Below are 23301 nucleotides of genomic sequence, written 5' to 3'. Positions count from 1 at the left end.
AAACTACTAAATTTTTTTCGATTTTAAAATCTTCGATAATTCTTAACAAGTGAAGAAACACGTTCGAAAACTTTCCTTAATTATACGAAAATTGTACGCATACACTGAAATTACACAACATATACATAGATCGTTCGGAAAGTGCTCGTTGTACACTTTACATTTAAGATTTTCTTTGAATTAACGAAAGTTCCCCATACTTAATTTATCGAAAACTTGCCACCTTTTAAATGAATTTATAAAAATTTTAATTTTTACTTTTACTTACATATATACATACATATTTGCTCATTTATGTTAAATATTTTAAAAATTGATTGAATTCAAACTTTTTCAATAAAACTTATCAAGTAGATATCGGTCCATTTTAAATTTAATGTTTTTATATTCTAATATCAGATTGTCAATAATACTTGTATTTGCTTATTTGAATTTTAAATGCATTATTCTTACGTACGTTCATCAACACATTTACAAAACAATCATAATTATATTTTTGTTATAGAAATTTGACATAAACAAATAAAATTTGCCTTATAGGTAGTATATTGAAATTATCAATGTGTATATTGTAACCTACACGTATTTTAAAAGTTGTCAGAATTACAATATTGTAAGGTGAGGTATAAAACTTGCCTATATATCTGTTATATAAAAATGCGAAGTGTAAAACAAAAAACAAAAACCAAAACTCATTAAAAATACAACATTTGAATGCATAACAAGTACTTAAAGCATGACAGTAATTAGCATCTTCCGAAAAAAAAAAAAAAAAAAACAATTACAAAATACTTACTACAAAATCACAAAATAGCAAAATTAAAACCCACTATTAAAACAGCCTTAAAATTTATGCGTCAAAAACCATAATTGTTGTAATAATGTCATTTCATAATAAAATAAAATGATGTCATCAATTGAATATCAATATTTTAGGTATACTATGTACATACATACATTAAAACTTGTATAAATTATGGATAGAATAGTATAATTTATGTACATATACACTCCAGGTTTATATATAACCATAACGAGTTTGATAATTACGCCAAAATAATAACAGTAGTAATGACAGTGAACTAACAGTCAAAAACTAAGGAAAAACTTATGTATATTTTGTTTAGATAGGTTTTTTTTATTGCGTAAAAGAATTTTATACACATATATATATATATAAATATACCAAATTAATAAAATTGTCTTCTAGACATTTTAATTGTATGACAAATTTTTTGAACTCGTTTCAACTTTATGAATGTTATACTCAACGTATAGTCGAAATTTGAAATTTACATACACGACGCTATTCATATATGTATATACATGTATTTAACGTTTATTTCCACAAATAATAAAATTGTATAATATTATAACGTACATACATCATTACAGTAATTAGTTTTTCTAAATAAATACATAATTACAAATTGTTATTACAATAGTTACACTTAATTTGACTACAGATATTTTATTAAAATTATTGTTGATTCAATTAATCATAGGTTTCTTTAATTTATTTACAAATAAGTATTTAAATGTGTTTTATTAAAAACTAAACATTCAAAATTATAATTAATTTTCATATATCGTAATTTTTATGCTTTTTTAAATATGATGCTCAAGCTTGCAAAAGAATGGAAAAAGGGGGGGCATACTTTGCTCTAACGACGGTAGAGTTAAGGGGTATTAAACTTTCTAACTGTGTTGCACTGCATTGTTACCTCGCTTACACAAATCTAAATCTACTACAATCTGCATCGTAATTTTTATCGAATACTTGTATACGCCATGTATATCGTGCACAAATTTTTGGGGTTTAAAGCATCTTATTTAATTATTAAAATTAGATTTAAAAGTTTAACGATATTTTTATATATTAAACTAAATTTTACCAGCCATAATTTTTGAATAAATTTCGAAAACAGGAAATTTTCTCTAACGCAAAAATATATTTTGTTAAATACGCTAAAAAACCAAGTAAAAAATCTTAGAGAAAATAAATCTCTTAGCATAAAATTACCAATTGTAAACGAAAAATTAAATTTCAAACTTTTCCTCACAATAGCTATTTATAAAAAATGCATATAATTATGAAAAATACGTAATAGAAAAATTCAAAAATCGAAATCTGATGAATCAATAACTTCTTTAAGCATAAATCACAATAATATGTTATTTATTATACCACAATAACTACGTAAGTAAATATTTATTTGAATATGTAACATACCCGAGGCTTTAAAATTCCAATGTGTTAAAATAAAATAAAAAATAAAAAAAAAAGTGCTTCTCTTCGTTGATTTCTAGGAAATTATTTTGAAATGCATTCTAAATAAAATTTCCATTTGTAATGTTGATAAAAAAATATTATTTTAGGCTATAAGGTTTAATTGCGTGTCAATGCATCGGAAAGCCGAGATAACATATAATTTTTTAAAACTAATCCGAAGCAAAGAATCAATTTTTATGAGAAATGAGAAATTTTTCTCGAAAATTTTTGGATAAACCGTTTTAGGAAAATTTATTTTATAGAAAAATTCTTAAGTTCCAAATGACATTTTGCCTTTCAGAATGTTTTCTGCAAGGAGTAAATTGTATGACAGATTATGGTACTTTTACAACTAAGCTAATCATAATATTTCAACTGAGAAGTGACTGAAAAAGTTCAGATCTATAAAAGTAAAAGCTAACCTTTTCATTCAAATATTTTCGATAAGATTTGATTTGATATTGATTAAAACTACTTAAGTTGAAAACAGAACAAGAGTGAGTTTTCGCGGCGAAATGTAAGAATTCATATAGAAAACACATGCTTAAACGGGACTGCGCAGAATTAAGCGAAATTACCATCGCGAAATTTCACCGTCGGCAATTGATTTTGCCGTTCAGTTCTTGTTCTGGGTTTAAAAAGGAAATCGTCCGTCGTTGCCGCTCACCGCTTTGGTGTTTAACTAATTTCGTACGAAAATAAATAAGAGCATATAAAGTTATTTATACATTGTATAACATTAAATCCTCTACCCAAATACCTTATAGTTGATTCAAATATTTTATATATGATTGTTTCCTGTTATATTTATTTCCAAAAAAAAAACATTTTACCATGTAATATGTGCACAGTTTGATAACATTAAACAATAAATTTTAAAACAAAGAATGTTAGATATGTACGTACAAGTAATTATTGTTTCGACAGTTATTGCCATTTGTAAGTAATAATATCGTAAAAATTCTAATATTTTTTTTTACAACAATAAGTATTATTATTCTGATTAAGACACTCTTGGACAGTATGTGGTATTTTATAACAATTACTGTTGTAACAGAAATGTCAAAAAATTAAAAATAAAATATTATATTAACACCTAGGGCTATGTAACTAGTACAAGTTAGTAAATCTTTATATTTATGAAAAAAAAGCAATATATGTATAAAATAATGTATACAAAAATTGATATGAGAATAGATAACAACTGATCGACACGGTATTGCCACTAATGGAAAAATACTTGTCTTCAAAAAATTTTAAATATACCATTTTATAACGAGTTAAAATAAAATTATTTTATTTAAATTAAATTGCAAGTTTAAAATGGTAGGCAAAGTGCTAACAAAATTATATATTGCGATTATGGAGATTCTATTTAATTAAAATAAAAATTTGGTGTATAAACGTTCAAATATTGATCAAGAGCTTTGTTTTCCAAACAAGGTTTATGATTAATATGTCATGTCAAAATGGAATTGTAATAAGAACTGCATTAGAGAGAGGTCATTCATTGGCACGTAGAACGTTAAAAATTTGGATTTTAAAGTTAATAAACACTATTTAAAATTATTTAAAATTTATTATAAAATTTAAAATAAATGAAATAATTATGTTATAAAATTTGATTAATACCCTTTGTTTTATTTTTTATACTATGGCAACACTTGTGTAGTTCAAATACATTTATAATAGTAGCAAGTAATAAAATAACATTTTTTTTTTAAATTATTCTAAACCATCGTACGTTTTTCTCAACTATATTACTATTAAAATAGTAACTCTCGTAAATATGAGACGATACTGTTTCATTTTCTCTTTCTCTTTCTATATACTTTTCAACAAATTATTTTAAATTGTTATATTGTCACAAAATGAAAATATTTAAATTTAATACATTCTTAGTTATTGTCATGACATAAATACAAAATATATTAACATTATAGTATTAATATTTAAGTTTATATTTTTAATATTGTTATCGTAATGCATTTAATATCGTAATTTTTTATATTTTACTTGTACTATTAATAATATGTGTATAAGCTATTTTCTTTTTATTTTTTTAACTATTTTTTGTTTAACATATTAAGTATATGTATGTTTTTAATAAAAATATCCATGTGCATGTGTATATAATGAGAATTTTTACATTTATATATGTATGAACATATGATCGAACTTTTTATTTATTTACACATTTTTTCTTTTATTTTGGATTTATTTTCTTTTATTGTTTTGTTTCTCTTTTTTTTTTTAAAGTAAAATGCGGGGATTCAATTAGATCTATTTCGGAAAAAGTATCATATTTTTTCATTCAGTTTATGATCAGAAACAGTCGGGTTAAGTTTAATAAATTAAATTAATTAATTTAATAAAGAAAAAATTAAAAAAAAAAAAATTAATTAAAAAAATAAGAGAGGGAAATTTTTTAGTGTACAATAAAGAATTCTAAATTCTAAATTAAAAAAAAAATAAATTATTGGAAAATATTCTTTTTAATTAAGTTAAATGCACGATTTCGAATCAAAATCAAAGTTTAAATAAAAAATTTTAAAAATTAATTGTGTTAAAATAAAAAATAAAATTATTAAACATTTTTCTGAAAAAAAAAAATTCTTAAATTTTTTAGTATTTAATTCTTAATAAAAATATTTGCAAATAATAAATAAAGTGAAAAAAACAGCAAAAAACTTTAAAGATTTAGAATTGTCATTTATATTTAAAAAAAAGGAAAATTTAAAATAAAATTTTAGAAGAAATGGATAAAATTGAAATTAAAGAATTTTATAAAGGAAGGGACGTTTTTATAACTGGTGGCTTAGGTTTGTATTAAAACAATTATGAAAATTTTATTGTTTTTATCATTGTTATTTTGCTTATATACTAGAATTATTTAGGATTTGTAAGTTTGTATATGTTTTATACTTTTACAATTGCCATTATTTCAATGAGATTCATAGAAAATATTGCATTTATATAACAATAATATCAATATAAATTTAAATAAATTAGTATAACAGTGTTAATTTGGAAAAATATTATTTAAATAAAATAAAAGTTTAACAAAAAATAAATAGTCATACATAGATACAGTTATTTAAAGGAAATTTTATAATTATATAATAAATTAGCAATTGCATTAAATTTAGGGACGAAATATAAAATTAATTTAAGTGTTACCGCATATTATTAAAATTTAAAGTTATTATTGAAAAATAATAAAAATTATAACATATATATACATTATATATAGGCAAGATATAATTAATTTAAGTAGAACATTATCAAGTAAAATATTTGATATTGTAAATATGTATATAATAAGTTATTTACAGTTCCTATGAAATTTTTCGTAAAATTTTTACAAATGAGAGTTTTATGGAACATCTAAATAACTTACAAAATACGAGTACATATAAACATGTATATTTGATCTGTTGCGAATTTTTCAAGTTTTCTTATCTTTTATAAGTTTTATTAGTTATATTATATTTCTATTAATTTTCAAATATTAACATTGTTAAAAGCAAATGTGTGATATATATTTCTAAAGAATTGTTCGTTATGATTTTATTGAATTCTTGTAGACAGTGTTTGCAAATCAAATTTGATTAGTCGATTTTTTTATCACTTAAGTTATTTTTTTATTATTGTTTTTTAAAAAGAAAAATTAGCTTACCAAATATAGTCGAAAATTTTTATATGTAAACAATCAACAAATCAAAAATATTTAAAATATTAATCGTTTCAAACTAAACTCATACATTTTTGCTTAATTTGCTAATGTTGCCTTCTTAGTGATTTATATTTGATTTTATTATTTAATTTTTAATTAATTTTTTGATCTCTTCTAGAAGCCTTTTGATTTGATTTAGTAATAATTTCGTCTTGATTTTTTTTTAACAATCAATAATATATTTTATTAATTATTATTATTGTTAATACTTGATTGCATTATTTTTCCAGTAACACTTGCCCTTTTTCTGTTTATTATAATTTAAATAAATTATTATTAAATATAATTAAATATATGCTAAATATATGATCAAATATTTATAAATATTAAAAATAACAATATTTAAAATGAAAATTTAATATAAATTGAGAATTAAATAATAAATTTGGTTCTTTTGTTCCAATCCTTATTTTGTAATAATTATAGTTTAATAATTTTTCAATAAATTATTATGAAAATATTATTTATATTACAAAAATTTAATTTAAATAGGGTAAATTTTTTAAAATTTTTTAAAAAGTTCTAACCATTATCACTAAAAATTTTGTTATATAATATACAAGTTTATATAAAAATTATGTCATATTTTTCAACCAACTAGATACCCATACAAAGTACAAAATTATTTTTTTATTTTTTTGGTATAAAATTAATTGATCATCTTGTAAATATTTTAATAACCTTTTTTTTTTTATAACAGTTCAAGTGATTTTTCTAAATAATTTCAAATATATTATAAATAAAATTGTATACAATATAGTTAAATGTATTTTAAATTAAAATATTTCTGTTTTGAATCATTAATTTTGTATTGCCATAAAAAAAATTATGTTTTTTTTCTTTTTCAATTTTTTATTGTCTATTAAGTATGTAGCTTTTCTTCTATATCCATAAAATTTGGTTATATTGAGGTAGATATACTTATGTATATACATAATTTTATAGATTTTGTAATTAATATTTAAGTCATGTTCAATACTTTGTCTTATATTAAGTTGTATAATTTATATCATATTCTAAAATAATATGTCTTTTGATATTTAAAAAAAAATTGAGAATTAAGAGGGTTACTATATATAAATTTTATTCTTTGTTAAAATATTAATAAACTAAAGGATAGTGAGTTTATATAGTGAGATTATATAGTGAGTTTTGTATAAATATGGTAACTCTTTATTTTTTTGTTGTAAAATTTAAAATTTATACTCAATTTAACTTGTTCTTCCAGCTTTTCAGTACAGATTTCTATGTGAATTTGTTAGAAATATATATGTATATATAGTAATAAAATACAAACGAACTGATATAACAAATATAGATACTACGTTTATCTAACAATTTGAATAAAACTTGAATAAAACCCTCTTATATAAAAATGTACACTATATACATATATGGAACATTTCCTAATTTGTACGTTTATATAATCAAAAACACGTGCTTAATATTTTGAATTTTAGTTAAAATTTAGGTGTATCGACAATTTTTTATTTCGTGAATAGTAATTTTTACCGATCGCATACAATTAAGGAGGTTACGTGATGTCACCAAATTTCGGATGTCGAATTTTCGGTGTAAACAAACATTTCCATGGTAGGGAAGCATAAATAAACTGTTTCTATCGATTTATCTGTTATTGTGTGTAAAGAAATAATCAACCAACTTCCTTGAAATTTAATATTTGAATTCTGGTTGTTATCGAAACTAACTGGCACAGTTTTCAGAGAATTCTGATGGCACGAAACAAAACTCTACTAAAAGTAAAATTTACATTTTTGTAGATATCTTAAGTTAAAGCTTACTAACTTCCTTAAAATTGGAAAGAAATATTTGCAACACATTTGGTAAACTAAACAATACACAATGTGATCCGTTATATATCGATCACATCGACCTTTTTTTAATTAGAATCTAATTTAGGAATATTGATAATAACGAGTTATTCTGTTTTTTATATTAGGGCACAAGTGTTCTATTATATACACTTCATTCATATTATAAAAATAGGCTTTTTCCAATAAATTTGAAATGATATAGTAAAAAAGTATATATATGGAAAAACTGGTGTTAAAAGAAATTTAATGACACGTTAAACAGGGTAAAGCATTTACAAGAAAAAAACAAATGCCAATTTGTAAACAAAAATAATGCGTAAAAAATAGAATCTTCTTTAAAACGAAATTCTAATTTCTATGTTTACTTTTCCAATTATTATGCTCAAAATTACTTTCATAATATTATTATTATAAGTACATACATGCCGTCATTAGCTATTACACATAATTTTAACTTTAAATAATGTATATGTACTTATGTAAAATTTTACATATTTCTAAATTTATATATAATCTATACATATATATTTATGTACATACAATATATTTAATTTAAAATAAATAAATTTTGCAATAAAATTTTAAATACGATTACATACATAAATAGTTTTTGATATTGTGCACATTATATATCAGTTTTATTGATATATTTTAAAATACATTTTAATATTGTACTATAATTATAACACATTAGCTAAATAAAAAACAAATTTATGATATTGATCTTCTAATGTCATTTTAAATAACTTTCTAAATTTATAATTTACAATAATAGTTTGGCATTTGACATCAATTTTTAATTAAATCGTTTTTTTAATTTAATATGTCTAAAAAATCAAAAAATTTATTACATTACATAATGTATGTATGTACATATATGTGTATATTTGTAAAGAAATTGTATAATATTAATTAGAGCTCTCTTGAATGATTAATTTACTATACAATATTGTTACTTTCTAAAAATATATATGTACATATGTTATACATGTATGTAAAAGTATATAAAAATTTTGATGCTCATAAATGAATATATGTAGGTATCTATCGCATAAATGTTTAATAAATCATAAATAATATTATGCTGTGTTCCATATGCTTTATGATGGCACGCAATATAATAGGAAGTTAAATATATAAATTACATTCTAAATTTAGAAATTGCACACTAATTAAATTATACATATATGATTTAATTGAAATTATATTAGAAAAAATCAATTGATCTTAAAAGTGTAAGTCATATATAAAATTATTTTGTTCACTTTAATTATTTTAATTAAAAATTTAAAGTTTAAATTTAATTTAATTGTTTTCTTTTTTTCAAAGATTTTTTTAAATTAATTAGGTGAAATTTTTCCTGTATAACAAACAACATATTATTTCAATGTTAAGAATTTTGTATATATTCGAAATAATTAAAGTTTGTATAAAAGCTATTTTTAATATAACTTTAAATTATGTGGTTTATATAAATGACAGTCGTATATTATGTCAATCTGAATTATGTGTGTATAAATATTTATTTATTATTAATTCATTTATTTGTATTACGTCAAATCAAAAAATAATGCAAGAAATGTAATTTATTTGTATATTTTATGCAAAAATCTAACACCTTTATAATTATATCAATTTAGTCTAGTACCGTATACGAACAAATACAATAATGAATATATTTCAGGAATGGTGTTAAATATCGAATTAAGCATTATATTAGACAAGTATTTCTAAAAATTATTGAAACATCCCCTATAATATTTTCTAAGAATTTTTGCTATTTATTGTACAATATTGACTGTTTTAATCAATCAAAATAGGACAGTTACATATCATTATAATTACGTTACATATTATTATAATATACTATATAATAAACATTTAGCATCTTTGTGCCATTATTATTGTTTTAACAAGCTTAAACTGAAAAGTTTTATAAAAAATACATTTATTTTTTTTTTTTTGTAAATAGCTAATTATACATTAAAATATTAAAAATTTGGCACGAAATAATTCAAGAAATTTATGCAATTCTTTGACGTAATTTTAAATTTTATACAATGAATCTATTTTAAAAAATTTTGCATTATACATAATATATATCAAAATCAATTAAATTTCAAATCACAAAAATTCGTGATAATCGCTTTTATCCGGTTTAATGTTTTCATAAGAAAATATAGATGCTTTTAGTTTTTTGAATAAAATTTTTAATTAATTAATTATAAAATGCATATATAAATGATTCCATATATGAAATATAAAAATGCTTCTGAATTTAACAATAATTATAAAATGTTATATGATATGTAGCTATTTATATAGGAAATTAAATATTTTTTCAATACTTTATATTATTTAATAATATTATAGTGAATAATGAAAAAAACTATTGAAAATTGAAACATAGAATTAGAATTAAAAAATTAATTAATTCACACTAATTTTTATTTAAAATTATTACAAAATAATATGTCATATAATATAGAATCTGTTATATTTGAAACACGTAATAATTATAGTATACAGGGAATCTCGATAATTAATATTGTGAGTTTATTATTAAAACATTAAAGAAATAGATATTTTATATAAATTCCCTGATTTTATATTGATAATGTTATACATATAGCACAATATACATATTATAACTTGTAAATTTACGTACTATATACATGACGTTGAAATTAATGGAAAAATTTTTATATATATACAAAATAAATTAATAAGACAATTATAGAGATAGATCTATTTTAAATTGATATAATTAAATTACTTTGAATATTAAAATATTTCTTTTTTTTTCTTTTTTGTTAAACATATAATCAAAATTTTAATAAAGCTAATTAAATTTTTAATTAATTTAATTTATATTAACATTAAATAATAAAGCATTAATTAATTTTAATATGATTTAAGTGAAACCAATTACATTTTTGTAACAATAATATTTTTTAATGATTTTCAAGTAAATTTCATATATGTTTTTGTTTGTTATACGGAAATTTTGTTATACTCGTACATATACTAAATTATTGATGTTACTGAATTTTATATAATCCTTGTAAATTATTTTAAATTTTAGTTTTGGATTTTTATCGTTCCATACTTAATTATTTCATTATTTCTAATTAATAATAAATCTAATGACCTTATCTTATTTGTATTACGTTTGTTTTTTTGTTTTTTCATATAATATAATCTTGAATAATGGTTATGTTCCTATTTTTTTTTTTTTTTTTGCAAACTACATATGTTTTGAATTGTGTAAAAAGCTTTAAGTCAGATCTCTAAATCAAACCTTAATGTATAATATGATAGTTATTTAATTAAATTAAATTAATGTAGCTTAATTCTGAAATAAATTGTTTAGTAATTTATCAAAAATGCTTTCTTTGTACTCGTATAAAAGAATACTTTATTGTTGTATACCCAATATACTTCTAAATTGAGTGTAGAATAATATCCAGAATTTGAATCATATTGTAAACAGAAGAAGTAAATTGTTAAGCTTCTTCTTCTATTCCACAAATTTTTTCACTTCGGCGGCTAAAAATGAATTAAAATTTAAAATTATAATTAAATTAATAATACATATATGTATTTACCTTTAGATATTCATAGAATTAACATAATAATCCATATTAAATTGCATATTCCTCTTGGGAGCATAAGAGAAAAGAAAAACTACTCAACATCTCCAACTCGTCCTATTTTGTTTTTTGCTATTTGCTTTAATTCACCCCATGTTAAATCTAATTTTTCTAGTTGTGACTTTAACAGATCTTCACCAAATTTTCTTAAGTTGTTTGATATTATTTATTAATAGTATTATTTGAGAATTTTCTAAGAGTGTGTCCGATCTATTTCCATTTTCTTCTTCTTAATTTTGTCTACCGATAAGTTCCTAGCTTATTATTATCCAGAAGTTTTCTCTGCTTATAATATATTATATTATCCTGAGACATCTATTGACAAAATACAACTTGCAACTTCTGGTTGACTAATTTTTATGTATTAATTTTGTATTAATGCTGAATTCCTATTAATAAAAAAGAATAAATTAAAAAATATGTTTGAAATTAATATGAAATGTATTCATATTCTTTGGCGATTTAGGATGATGGTGTGTTGTAGGGTGTATAATTAAATTGAAGGACAACAAATTTATTTATTAAATTGAAATTTTATCTTTTTAAATCGAGAATTTTACCCATATATTTAACAATCATTTACCAATTACAGTGAAACCTATCAAGTTGACCACCCTTCTAAGTAGATCACTCAACTAAGTTGACCGAAACTTAGTTGCACGAAAATATTTCCATATAAAATTCATATATTTTCATATTTCAATACATATGCATATATGTTGATCACTTTTGCTTAGAACCATCATTGGTCAACTTAGAACGGTTCCACTGTATATTTATTTAATTAATCGGATTAAGATCAAATTATTTTTTATTTTTATAAATGTTAAACATATTTTATATTTAAAGATTATTTATAATTGAATTTTGGACATAAATTTGTAAAATCAACAATATTTTGCTTGTAATTTAATCAGAATTTTAATTGTAATTAAATAATATGAATATTATGCTTTATATATTAATCAAGATGTCCTCGTGTTTGATGCAAATAATAAGTTCTTTCTTAGTATGTAATATTGAAAAATGTATTTCCTGATACATTTTTCAATATTACATAATATATTACATACATATGCTTATATTTTGCAATATTTGGGTAATAATTGACTGAAATTTATTAAATAAATTGCAAAATAGAATATGAATTGAAAAAATTTATCTCGAAAACTAAATAATGTGACGATTATTCATTTACTTTTAAAGTATATATCAAAATAAATATAATAAACTTAAATTTTCAGGTTTCTTTCGTAATATCTCTATATATACGTTCGTATTTTGTATATCCTAATATATTATAGAGAGTGATTGGCAAATGTATGAAACATACATTTTTTGCATGTTCTTAAGCACATTTAACTTTTTTTAACCGGCAAAGATATAGAAGATAGCTATCATGATTATATGGGGTAACTTTTAGATCTCATTGTGGCGAAAAAAAAAAAAAATAACACAAAAAAAAGCAAAAATTCTAACTTTGACGAGTTCTATCTGGAAAACTGTGGCACAGATCAAATTGAGTGTAAGCCCAAAATTAAAACGTATTTAATTACCTGTAAAACAGCCATCAATGGTAATTCTATATTACATGGCTCCGAAATTATAAGTATTTATTTATATGCCGGAAAAATCTCGTATCTTTTTTCTTAACCAGTTCGAAGACGAGCGTATCTGCACCACAACCTTCCGCCCCCTTCAATTTTTTTTCTGGAAATTGATGAATAAATCAACCCTGGAGTTATTTGCCTTATGAAAAACACCCTGTATTTACAAATTTAACTTTATTATATTCCAAAATATCTTCAATTAAATTTCCTTAAATTTTAATATCATATTGTTAAATTATATGAATAATTAAATCACAATTAAATTTAAATTATGTAATTAATTATTGTAACAATAATATATACAATGTATAATTTAATTATCTAGTGCAATATGTATGCAAATATAATAAATAATATGATTTATTAATCAACCTGAAAACATACTTTATCTAAAATAAATACCTATACATAAATACATAATTTATTATTAATGTTGTTAGAAATTTTATATTAATATACCAATTAATTTTACAAAATTTATAAAGCATATAAAAAGGTGCTTTATTGAAATTTTATTATACAAAATGCAGAAATAAATGCTACTTATTGTACATATATGTATATCTAAAAAATTATTGCAGAAAAATCAAAGTTCATTACTAACTCGTATAAATTTATTACTTAACAAGATAATATTTATGTTAGGTTGAGCATTAGCCAAACCAATCATAGGATATAAAACTGAGTGAATATGAAAATTTATGTGTTAAAACAATTATGATGTTATATTTTTTATTTTATACTATTATTTTTTTAAGGTGCATATCGTATAGTTACAGTTGAATATTTTAATAAAATTTTAGGAAATTTAATTATTTTTTACATTCTATATATACTCTGGCCGAAAACAAACAAAGAACTATGGGCGATTACGAATCAGAAGCTCATAAATGTGGTTACAAGAGAAAGAAAATAAAGATGGCTGCGCACGCGTAATGCCAGGTATTAAATTGAAATCCGCATAGGGGAAAGAAGGTGCTTAGACCCCGTAAAATGCTGGTCAGTAATTAAGTACCTAGCTCAAAACAGAGTTCAATTTAGAGGATTTTTTTAAAGCCCTATGTTCCCACCGGGTATAAAAGAAGGAGAGAAAAAAATATTTATTGACCCTAAAACTTTGCAGTCTTTGATTTGTTAATAAACAAAGTAGTCTCATAAGGAGTAATTACTAACCCGATAAGTGCTCTAAAATAACCTTTACAATGTATAAAGCAAACCATTTGGTGAGCTTGATTCTTCGACCGGCGCTTGTTTATGACTAAAGGAAAACGTTATCATACCCATTATAAGTAATGCGGAAGAGAAATATTTAACGGTAAAGTGATTTCGAGAACAAGAAGTTGATTGTCATAATAATGTATGAACTGTATACGATTTCACATATTTTAATTTTTTTAGAATTTTTTTACATCTCTCACATGGATCGCTTGATTTAAAAAGCGATGTTAGACGGCTTAAAGGCCAACCTTAATTTTTTTTTGCCATTTCTTACGTACGGCCGGCTGTAACTGAAAATATATCTTAAAATTTGACGTTCTTAATGCATTTAGTCAAGATCATAACTTTGATCTGTCTACTTTGTGTTCATCTTTCGGAAAAGAAAAAAGCGCTACTTCATTCAGTAGGCATACTTTAACTAGCTAATAATCAAATTAAGAACGCATATAGATATATACTCGTATATATATATACATATATGTATATAATTTTTGTATTACTACTATCATATAAGTATTATGAATTAATCGATATATTTATTATACTACTATATGAACTATATTCTTGTTATGACAAATATAATAATTATTATGCATTTATTAATTTCATGACCTAGATATCCGAATATTAATTTCTGCAATTGACATAAAAATCTTGAATTATTTAGAAAAACAAAATATTATGTACACAAATAAACAAAAATTTTACAAAGATTTATAAATTTCAATGGAAAATTCTTAAGGTAAATAATATGAATAACATTAGCCATTCATATATATGTATATGTATATATATATATATATACATATATATATATATATATATATATATATATATAGAAAATAAGAATAATCAATAGCCTTGGAATTTACTAAAATATGACCTTCATTATTGTTACTAGAAAAGTTCAGAATATTTTTTTTTTGAAGAATTTAAGAGTACAAAAAAAAAAAAAAAACAAATATTATTGGACTAAATATTAAAATGCTTAAAAAATTTTCCATGTACTTACATACATAATATATATGTGCATAAATCTGTACGTGCATTACGTATTTTTATACTATTAATACTTACATATATACAAGTATTGTGTTTGCACTAGTAAAAATTTTATTGTTGGCATTGAAGTTTGACACCGGTTTAAAATGCAACATGACTAGATTGTTTTCATTATATTATGCACATATTATAAAATTTAACATAACATACGTCAATATATATACACTACATATACATTTGTATCACTACTGTATTTTTGTTATAGTAAATTTTCATCTGTCACTGTATAGATTTTTAAATGCAAGGTCAAAAAGAAAAGTAGAAGAATGTTTTCATTTTAAGAAATCTAGCAAAAAGTTTTTTGTAATTTATTTAATTTAAATTTTGTTAATTATGATATTATAATATGGTATACATGAATTTAAGAATAAGTGTATATTTAAGTTATAATAATTATAAGGTATAAAAAATAAACATAAATACTATATATAAGTAGGATTGCAATTGAATTTAATAGTAAATGTGCTCAGGTTTTGAATGAAATCGGGCTATGACATGAACTGAAATTAATTTCATAGCCGTTCCAATGTTATATGATTTTAATATTATGCAATTATTTGTATTAAATGAATATTTATACCATTCATGAAATCATATACAAAGAAAAAAATTACGTTTGTTAACGAGAAATTTTCACTATTTTTGTATTTAATGATTCAGAATTCAAAAACTATAAGCCCGTATTTAGAGAAATCTTTTTATAGATGTAAAAAATTTGATTTTTATATAATTTCTATAAAATTGTAAATATAATTGAGATTTCTATTTAAAATTTAAATAAGTAGATAAAATAATAAATTGAACTAAATTTGTTTTTGTGCTTACGAGTATAACATAAAAGTACTCGTATAGCTAAAACGATTAATGTATATTTACAAGATTATCTTCTTCTAATTAAAATTCAAATACTAATTTTCGTTGAATCATTCTTAAAACAATAAAAAATCTTATACATATGTATAATATGTAAGAATGAGTGAATATAAATGAAATAAATAGATCTAATGCAATAATTAATACAAAAAAAATTATGCTGTAGTTAATGCAGTGCTGATACAATATTTATATATACCCTTATATCTTCCACATTGAAAAGATACCCATGAAAATCTCAAAACTTAAATATAAATTCACTGTACAAGACCTCGTGAAAAGGTTTTATTCCGATTGGGTGTAATCGTATATATTTCTAGGGGCAGTATTTAAAAGATTGGGTGTAACGGTTTTGTTATATACCTAGTTTATATTACTTTCCTATAATTTGTGCAATACTGAGTCGAGTATGTATTATAATATAATGTGTATATTATTACGTCTTCTTCCTATATATGTGATATTTGAATATAATTCAGGCAATGAATTCGGATGGATGTCGCACATTCATAATTTGATCATTCGTGACAGAAAATTCGATTTGCAATATTATAAAATTTTATATAAATACTTCCAGTACTAAGGCATTGAATTCAATTGAAATTGTAGATATGTATGTCATTTAACAGATTATATGTCAATATCCATATTAATTATTAGGACTTTGAAAATAATTTAACTGATTTTTATGTATTTAATTACAAATAAATATGTATTATAAATATATAATGCATTTAAATACTGTTAATATTTTTTTCTATACTTTATACATAATTACAATATGTGTAATGTTTAAATATTATAAAGGTAACACCAAGCACGCTATAATTTATTTTCTTCTTCTATTTTATTCATTTATTTCAAAAGATCAAACACAACGATAGCTCGTACAGCGTGTATATTTTCACATTTAGATAACGAAAATTTTTTGAAAATGTAAAATGAAATTTGTAATATGTAGCTTATTTAAAAAATAATAATTGAAATTAGGTCTTAAAAAAATTCTAAAATATAAGAAATAAAAGCCGATGATTTTCGTATAGAAAAACAAGGTATTACGAAAAATATAGTACAGTATACAATGATAATCAATAAAAATAATTAAAATACTAGATAATAATAGAGCGACAATAATAAAATAATGTACATAATATTACAAAAAAAAACTTTGCATCACAAATTCAAATAAGCTAGTCTTATTTTATGAAAAGAGAATTAATTCTGTATTAATAATAATATTTTTGAATTTTTCATTATCACCATTATCAAGAGTTTCCGATAATTTATTATAATGCCGAATCGCATGATAAAACACTAAGTTCCAATTTTCTATAGAAATTTTACATTTCTTGTTCTATATGTTTGGTGTAACATTCTTCCTTATGTTAATTTTGTGTTTTATAGTGTCCCTAATGAACTGTTTAGGCATTTTGTATTGTTTGGATGTTTTAATTAGTAAATAAGAATTCTATTGGTGTTCTTATGTCGAATAGATTTTGACTTTGATCAAATTCGCCGTAATAGTAAACCATACGTTATATTGGAATGAAAAAATTTATAGAAAATTGATAGTTTTAGTTTGTTTGGTATGCAAACCGCCGTTTTTCTGAAGATTCCAGCTATTCTTCGGTATTATTTTAATATTTTGTCAGCATATACTTATATTCCATCAGTTTGATTCATTATTAACCTTCAGTTCAAAGGCTTATTTCAAAATAGTTTCAGCTGTTCACTTATAATTAAAAAATATTTTTCTTCTGCCTCAGTTAAATTTAATGTACAGTGTTTCGTTACTATTATTTACTAATCAACTTACTATTATTGTATTTTCTCTTATGTACATTATGTAGGTACATAAATATTTTGGAATTTTGCGTGAAGTAACAAAGTATACATAAATAAATAATTGTTTTTGATATTTGTTTTAATTTTTTTAGTATATTGCTTTGTAAAAGCCTACTTAATTTTTTATGTTAATATTATGTTAACGTTTTCATATGCGGTTACGAAAATTATAACCAATATGTGTGTATATACTTATGTTCATATTGTCAATCAGCCAATATTTTAAATTGTATATGTATGTAGGTATGTATTTGTTTTGGGTTTAAAACAAAAATAACTACTTAAGGGAAAGTCTTTTTTTTTCATTAGCTTCTATTAACACATGTATACGATTATGAATTAATTTCCTTCTTTTGTTTTAATCAAGTTTTTAGTTTTAATTTTATTTATGGAATTTTTATTTTTAAATTCTGCAATATGTTTTAGTGTTAAGTTTTACTAAAATATTAACACTTCTTTGTTAGAGTACATACATACAAAATTATATATTAAAATTTTAATACATAACATTATATTTACTTTCCAGTGCAATCACTTCCGAAACTTTAATATTACGTAAAAAAAAACAAAAAAAATTTGTCACGATATAATAACGAGTATATATCGAATTATGTAAAGTGACGTTTGATATTACGATAAAAATGCACTTACTGTTATACGCACTTATATTATTTGTTGGTATACATTAATAATTTTTTTTTTGGATTTGTATCAAGACATAACTGTTTATTCAAATTAATGAAAATGTATGTATATATGTATATACATACATATTTATATTGTGTTGTACATAATGATGTAAGTGTGTGTATTTAGAAGTTTGTTTATGAAAATCAATGAATATCTTATAAAAGTGTAGTTATCAGCCTTCTAGCGGACGAATATTATACATGTATGTATGTGTATATCTTTCGGCGTACTCCAGCGGATTTACCGCAGAGTTGCTGGGGATGAGCAATAGGCGGGTTCGCACTATTGCGAATTTCTTCACGCTGTACTGCCCAGTGAAGTACCACCTGCATAGGCTGGGGAAGTCGGGTTCCCCCCTGTGCAGATTTTGTGGGGGTGGCGATGAGACCGCCGTGCACATTCTCTGCGACTGTCCGGCACTGGCTGTTCTGCGCCGCAATTGTCTTGGACATGGGTCCGTAAGTGTTCGGGAACTGTTGTCCAACTCCCTTAGGGATATCTCCGGCTTTGTGATTGGGACGGGGATATTATAGACGGGAGAGTGGGGTGGCTACAATAAGTCAAAAATGGCTGCGGTGGCTTGGGGGGTTACTCCTGTCCCACTCGGTTCCCTTAGAATCTACGAATCTTAGAATCTACGAATGTGTATAAAAGGTGTAGGTGCTATTGTGCGTATTCAGTTTTTTATTAAATAGTCTGGCAGTAATTGACCAATAAATTATGTCAAAGTTCTTGTTCAGATTAATTTCAAATTAATTATGTTAATTGACTGACACTTATTCAAATGCATATCTAAGAATAAAACGAGAGATTTGAAACTTAGTATTGTAGGTATAAGAACTTAATTTTATACTGCAAGTAAATCAGTATTGCAAATGGGTAAAATCAGCTTACAAAAACAAGTAACACCGTTAGAAAAATTTAAGAGGCTTGCAATTAAAGTCCGAACAGTAAGTTCAGCAAATGTAGTCCGCCCATTGTTGACTGGGACCGAATACGATATATTGTTTGAAAACATGGAAAAGCTTTTGGGGTTTCACTCGTTAAGTTTTTTTATAAATTGAATCTTTGTCATTCTAGGTTCAAAAGAAGATCGTCGATAAGCTTTAAAATAAGTCCATGATATGTCAAGTTCTCGCAGAAGTCTTGAACTATATATATAATGTATCTTTTAAGTAATTTATCACAATAAACAAAGATTATTGTTATTTTTATTTTATAACATTTTTCTTTTTTTTTTTTTTTGCAGGATTTCTTGGTAAAGTTCTGATTGAAAAATTATTGCGTTCATGTGGTGATCTAAATAGAATATTTGTATTGGTACGGGCCAAAAAGAATAAAGCAGCACAATGTCGTTTAAATGAAACACTCTCAACAAATTTATTTGATATTTTACGCAATAAATATCCTGATAGATTGAAGAAAGTGATAGCAGTTAATGGTGATGTGGCATCAGATGATCTTGGATTAAATGAAAGTGATTTAATGTTAATGTCAAATGTTTCAATAATTTTTCATTCTGCCGCAACTGTTAGGTAATTTTTATTTTTTTATAATTATAAATGAAAAATTCATGCGTTCACAAAAACTCTTTCATACATATTATTCTTTTACAGATTTAACGAAACTATGAGACAATCGATTTTAATCAATACAAAAGGAACCCATGAAGTTATGAAATTTGCCCAAAAATTATCATATGTTAAAGCAATAGTACATGTATCGACCACATATTGCAATTTGGACAGATTGTATTTAGAAGAAAAGGTATAAATTTCAAAGCTTTTAATACTATTTAGAGTTTGATATGCTCAAACGCACATACTTTAAAAACTATTTAATTTATTGATATGAAATTTCTATACAAATTTGTAGGTTTATTCACCATATGCTGATTGGAAAGATATGATTAAAGCTGCTTTAGATAACGACGAAAAAGCCCTAAAAAATTTGTTTTCAAGGTGAATATAAAATTTTTTGCAACAAAGTTAATTACAGGTTGACCCTTGATAAGAGTAATTCCATCGCACCGATATTTTGGCAGAGGTTTCTACCTTATAAAGTGTTACTGGTTCTGTCGGTGTATTTTACATTTAACTTTTTATCTCCAATACTGTAAGAAATTCTTTTTTTTTTTAATGAAATTGTTTATTATTCTCACTAAAAACGGTTTCTATCCTTATCCATGGTCCATTCTAAATAATACAATACAAATTTCTAAAATTAATTTTAAGCCAAAAAAAAATGAATTGTTTGAATTTTAATTTGCATATGTTTGATTTCGTTTTTAGCAACACAAAATATAAACATAATACATATACAATAAGTAAACATTTAGCCGAACAATGTGCCAATGATTATAAAGATATATTACCAGTTTTGATATTTAGACCAGCAATTGTAATACCAGTTTTAACAGATCCATTACCTGGTTGGGTTGATAATTGGAATGGACCAATTGGTATATGGTAATTATATTGAATTTTTAATGCAATTCTATGACAACAATTTTATTTTATTATCTATTTTAAATATTTTTAATTTATTTATTTTCTCTTCAGTGCTGGAATCGGTTCTGGAATCGTTCGTACATTTTATGCAGATCCATCTATTTATTCTGAATACACACCAGTCGATAGTTCAGCACGGTGTATGATTGTAGCAGCTTATGCTATGGGTACTAATCAAGCAAGGTAAAGTTCAACATTTGGAAAAAAATTGGGCGTTAATTTTATATGTTCTTTTAATATATGTATTTCAAAATATCCAAGTGCCCTTGTACAGCAGCATTGATAATAATGATGATTTTTTTTTTTTAAATATTTAAAGAGTATCTGATGACATTCCAGTATATAACTGTTCTAGACCATATAAAAATTATCAGGTTACATCAGTTGGACTCGAGGTACTTAAAGAAAATCCAATGGAAAAAACATTATGGGCACCAGATAATACAATGACATCATCTCCATTTTATTTTCATCTTAGGGTAAATATTTTGAACTTTAATAGTAAATTTATTAATTTAAGTAATTGTTTTAAAAAATTTTTATTTCAGTTCTTTTTATTTCAAATGATACCAGCAATAATTGTTGATATAATGTTATTAACATTTAGACAAAAGCCATTGTAAGTTGAATAATTATTTTAATTAAACTATGTTGATTGATACTAAAATTTTGATAATTTTGTCCTATAGCTTATATAAATTACAAAAAAGAGTTTACAAATCATTTAGTTTTATGGCACCATTTCTTCAAACACAATGGAATGTTAGTTCTGATAATGTAAGACATTTGGATTCATTGATACCTAGAAAGGAAATGTAAGCTTAATTTTGTTTTTTAAATTTTATTCACCATTCTAAATCATATTCACCACACTCATTTATTATCACCATATTAATTTGTATTCATCATATTTATTTGTATTCAATGCTTTATGATAAATAATTTATATTCACCATACTAAATTATATTCACCACACTAATTAAAATTCACCATTTTGTTTTTAATTAATATTTTTAGTGATGAATTCGGATGTTACGATCATATGATATTTGATTTACATAGTTATATGAAGAATTGTATAACTGGAGTAAAAGTGAATTTATTAAAGGAACCCGAAAAATGTTCAAAGAAAGGATTATTAAAATATCAAACTTTGGTGTTTGCTGATCGACTTATTAGAATATTATTTTATACTGGTATAGCATATGTACTTTTTCGTTGTATAGCTGGTCTAGTATTTTAAATAAGAAAAAATTAAATTAGGTTCTTTCTTTTTTTTTTAATAATTTAATAACTATTATATATTTTATGATTTTATTAATATATAAGAGAGAAAAAAAAGTAAAAAAAAAAAAAATAAATAAATAATTTTTTAATTTTTTTTTTTTTGAACTTCAAATTTAATTGTGGGTAATTGTGTAAATATTTATACGTACATTTAGTAATTATTTATAGTTCAGAATCAGAGAAGATATTTAAGAAAAAAAAAAAAAATAATAAAAAGAGGTTAAAATAAAGTAAATAAATACAAATTTTATCATAAGAATTTTAAAATTATTTTAATTTTAAATTTCATATAAATAATTGTGAATTTTTAATTGCCGATTTATTGTTATGCATTGTCATAAAAACTAAGAACTTTTCAAATTGTCTGTCAGGTACATGAGTACAAAGACAATAAGAAAACAGATATTCCGCTCAATTAGGAACACTCCAGACCTTTGAAATCATGACCATACATTTTCGTTTTAAGATTGTGAAAAAAAAACTTATTTTCATATATTTACCTAAGTAGAGAGCTAAAATACATGCTATTTAAAAAATGAAACGCAATATGGATTGAAGACGTCGAAACGAACTTCCATTACAACATTGTTTTATAATCACTGAAATAGACCGTTATTTGGAGCTGCTTTTCTCTTTCTATATTCAAAATTGAGTTTGATGAGGTACGATACAAGGTTTGTAAAAAAAAATGTTCAGAGTGAATTTGTTG

The 23301-nt window shown here is 23.0% G+C and overlaps 1 protein-coding gene across 1 annotated transcript; it reads left to right on the top strand.

The window, feature by feature from the left end:
* The first annotated feature begins 4593 nt into the window (after window positions 1-4593).
* LOC129608409 (putative fatty acyl-CoA reductase CG5065) lies at window positions 4594-22859 on the top strand. The gene is made up of 10 exons (XM_055519897.1): window positions 4594-5094; window positions 20044-20329; window positions 20411-20561; window positions 20670-20755; window positions 21086-21262; window positions 21356-21487; window positions 21624-21783; window positions 21853-21923; window positions 21994-22119; window positions 22323-22859. Exons 1-10 carry the CDS (start codon window positions 5031-5033, stop codon window positions 22546-22548), a joined length of 1479 nt encoding a protein of 492 aa, XP_055375872.1. The 5' UTR covers window positions 4594-5030; the 3' UTR covers window positions 22549-22859.
* Window positions 22860-23301: the final 442 nt, after the last annotated feature.

The sequence above is a fragment of the Condylostylus longicornis genome, unplaced genomic scaffold, assembly GCF_029603195.1.
Source record: "Condylostylus longicornis isolate FDR11 unplaced genomic scaffold, ASM2960319v2 ptg000031l, whole genome shotgun sequence".
NCBI classification, from domain to species: domain Eukaryota; kingdom Metazoa; phylum Arthropoda; class Insecta; order Diptera; family Dolichopodidae; genus Condylostylus; species Condylostylus longicornis.
Note: the sequence above shows the minus strand (reverse complement) of the source record. Positions and strands in the feature narration are given on the sequence as shown.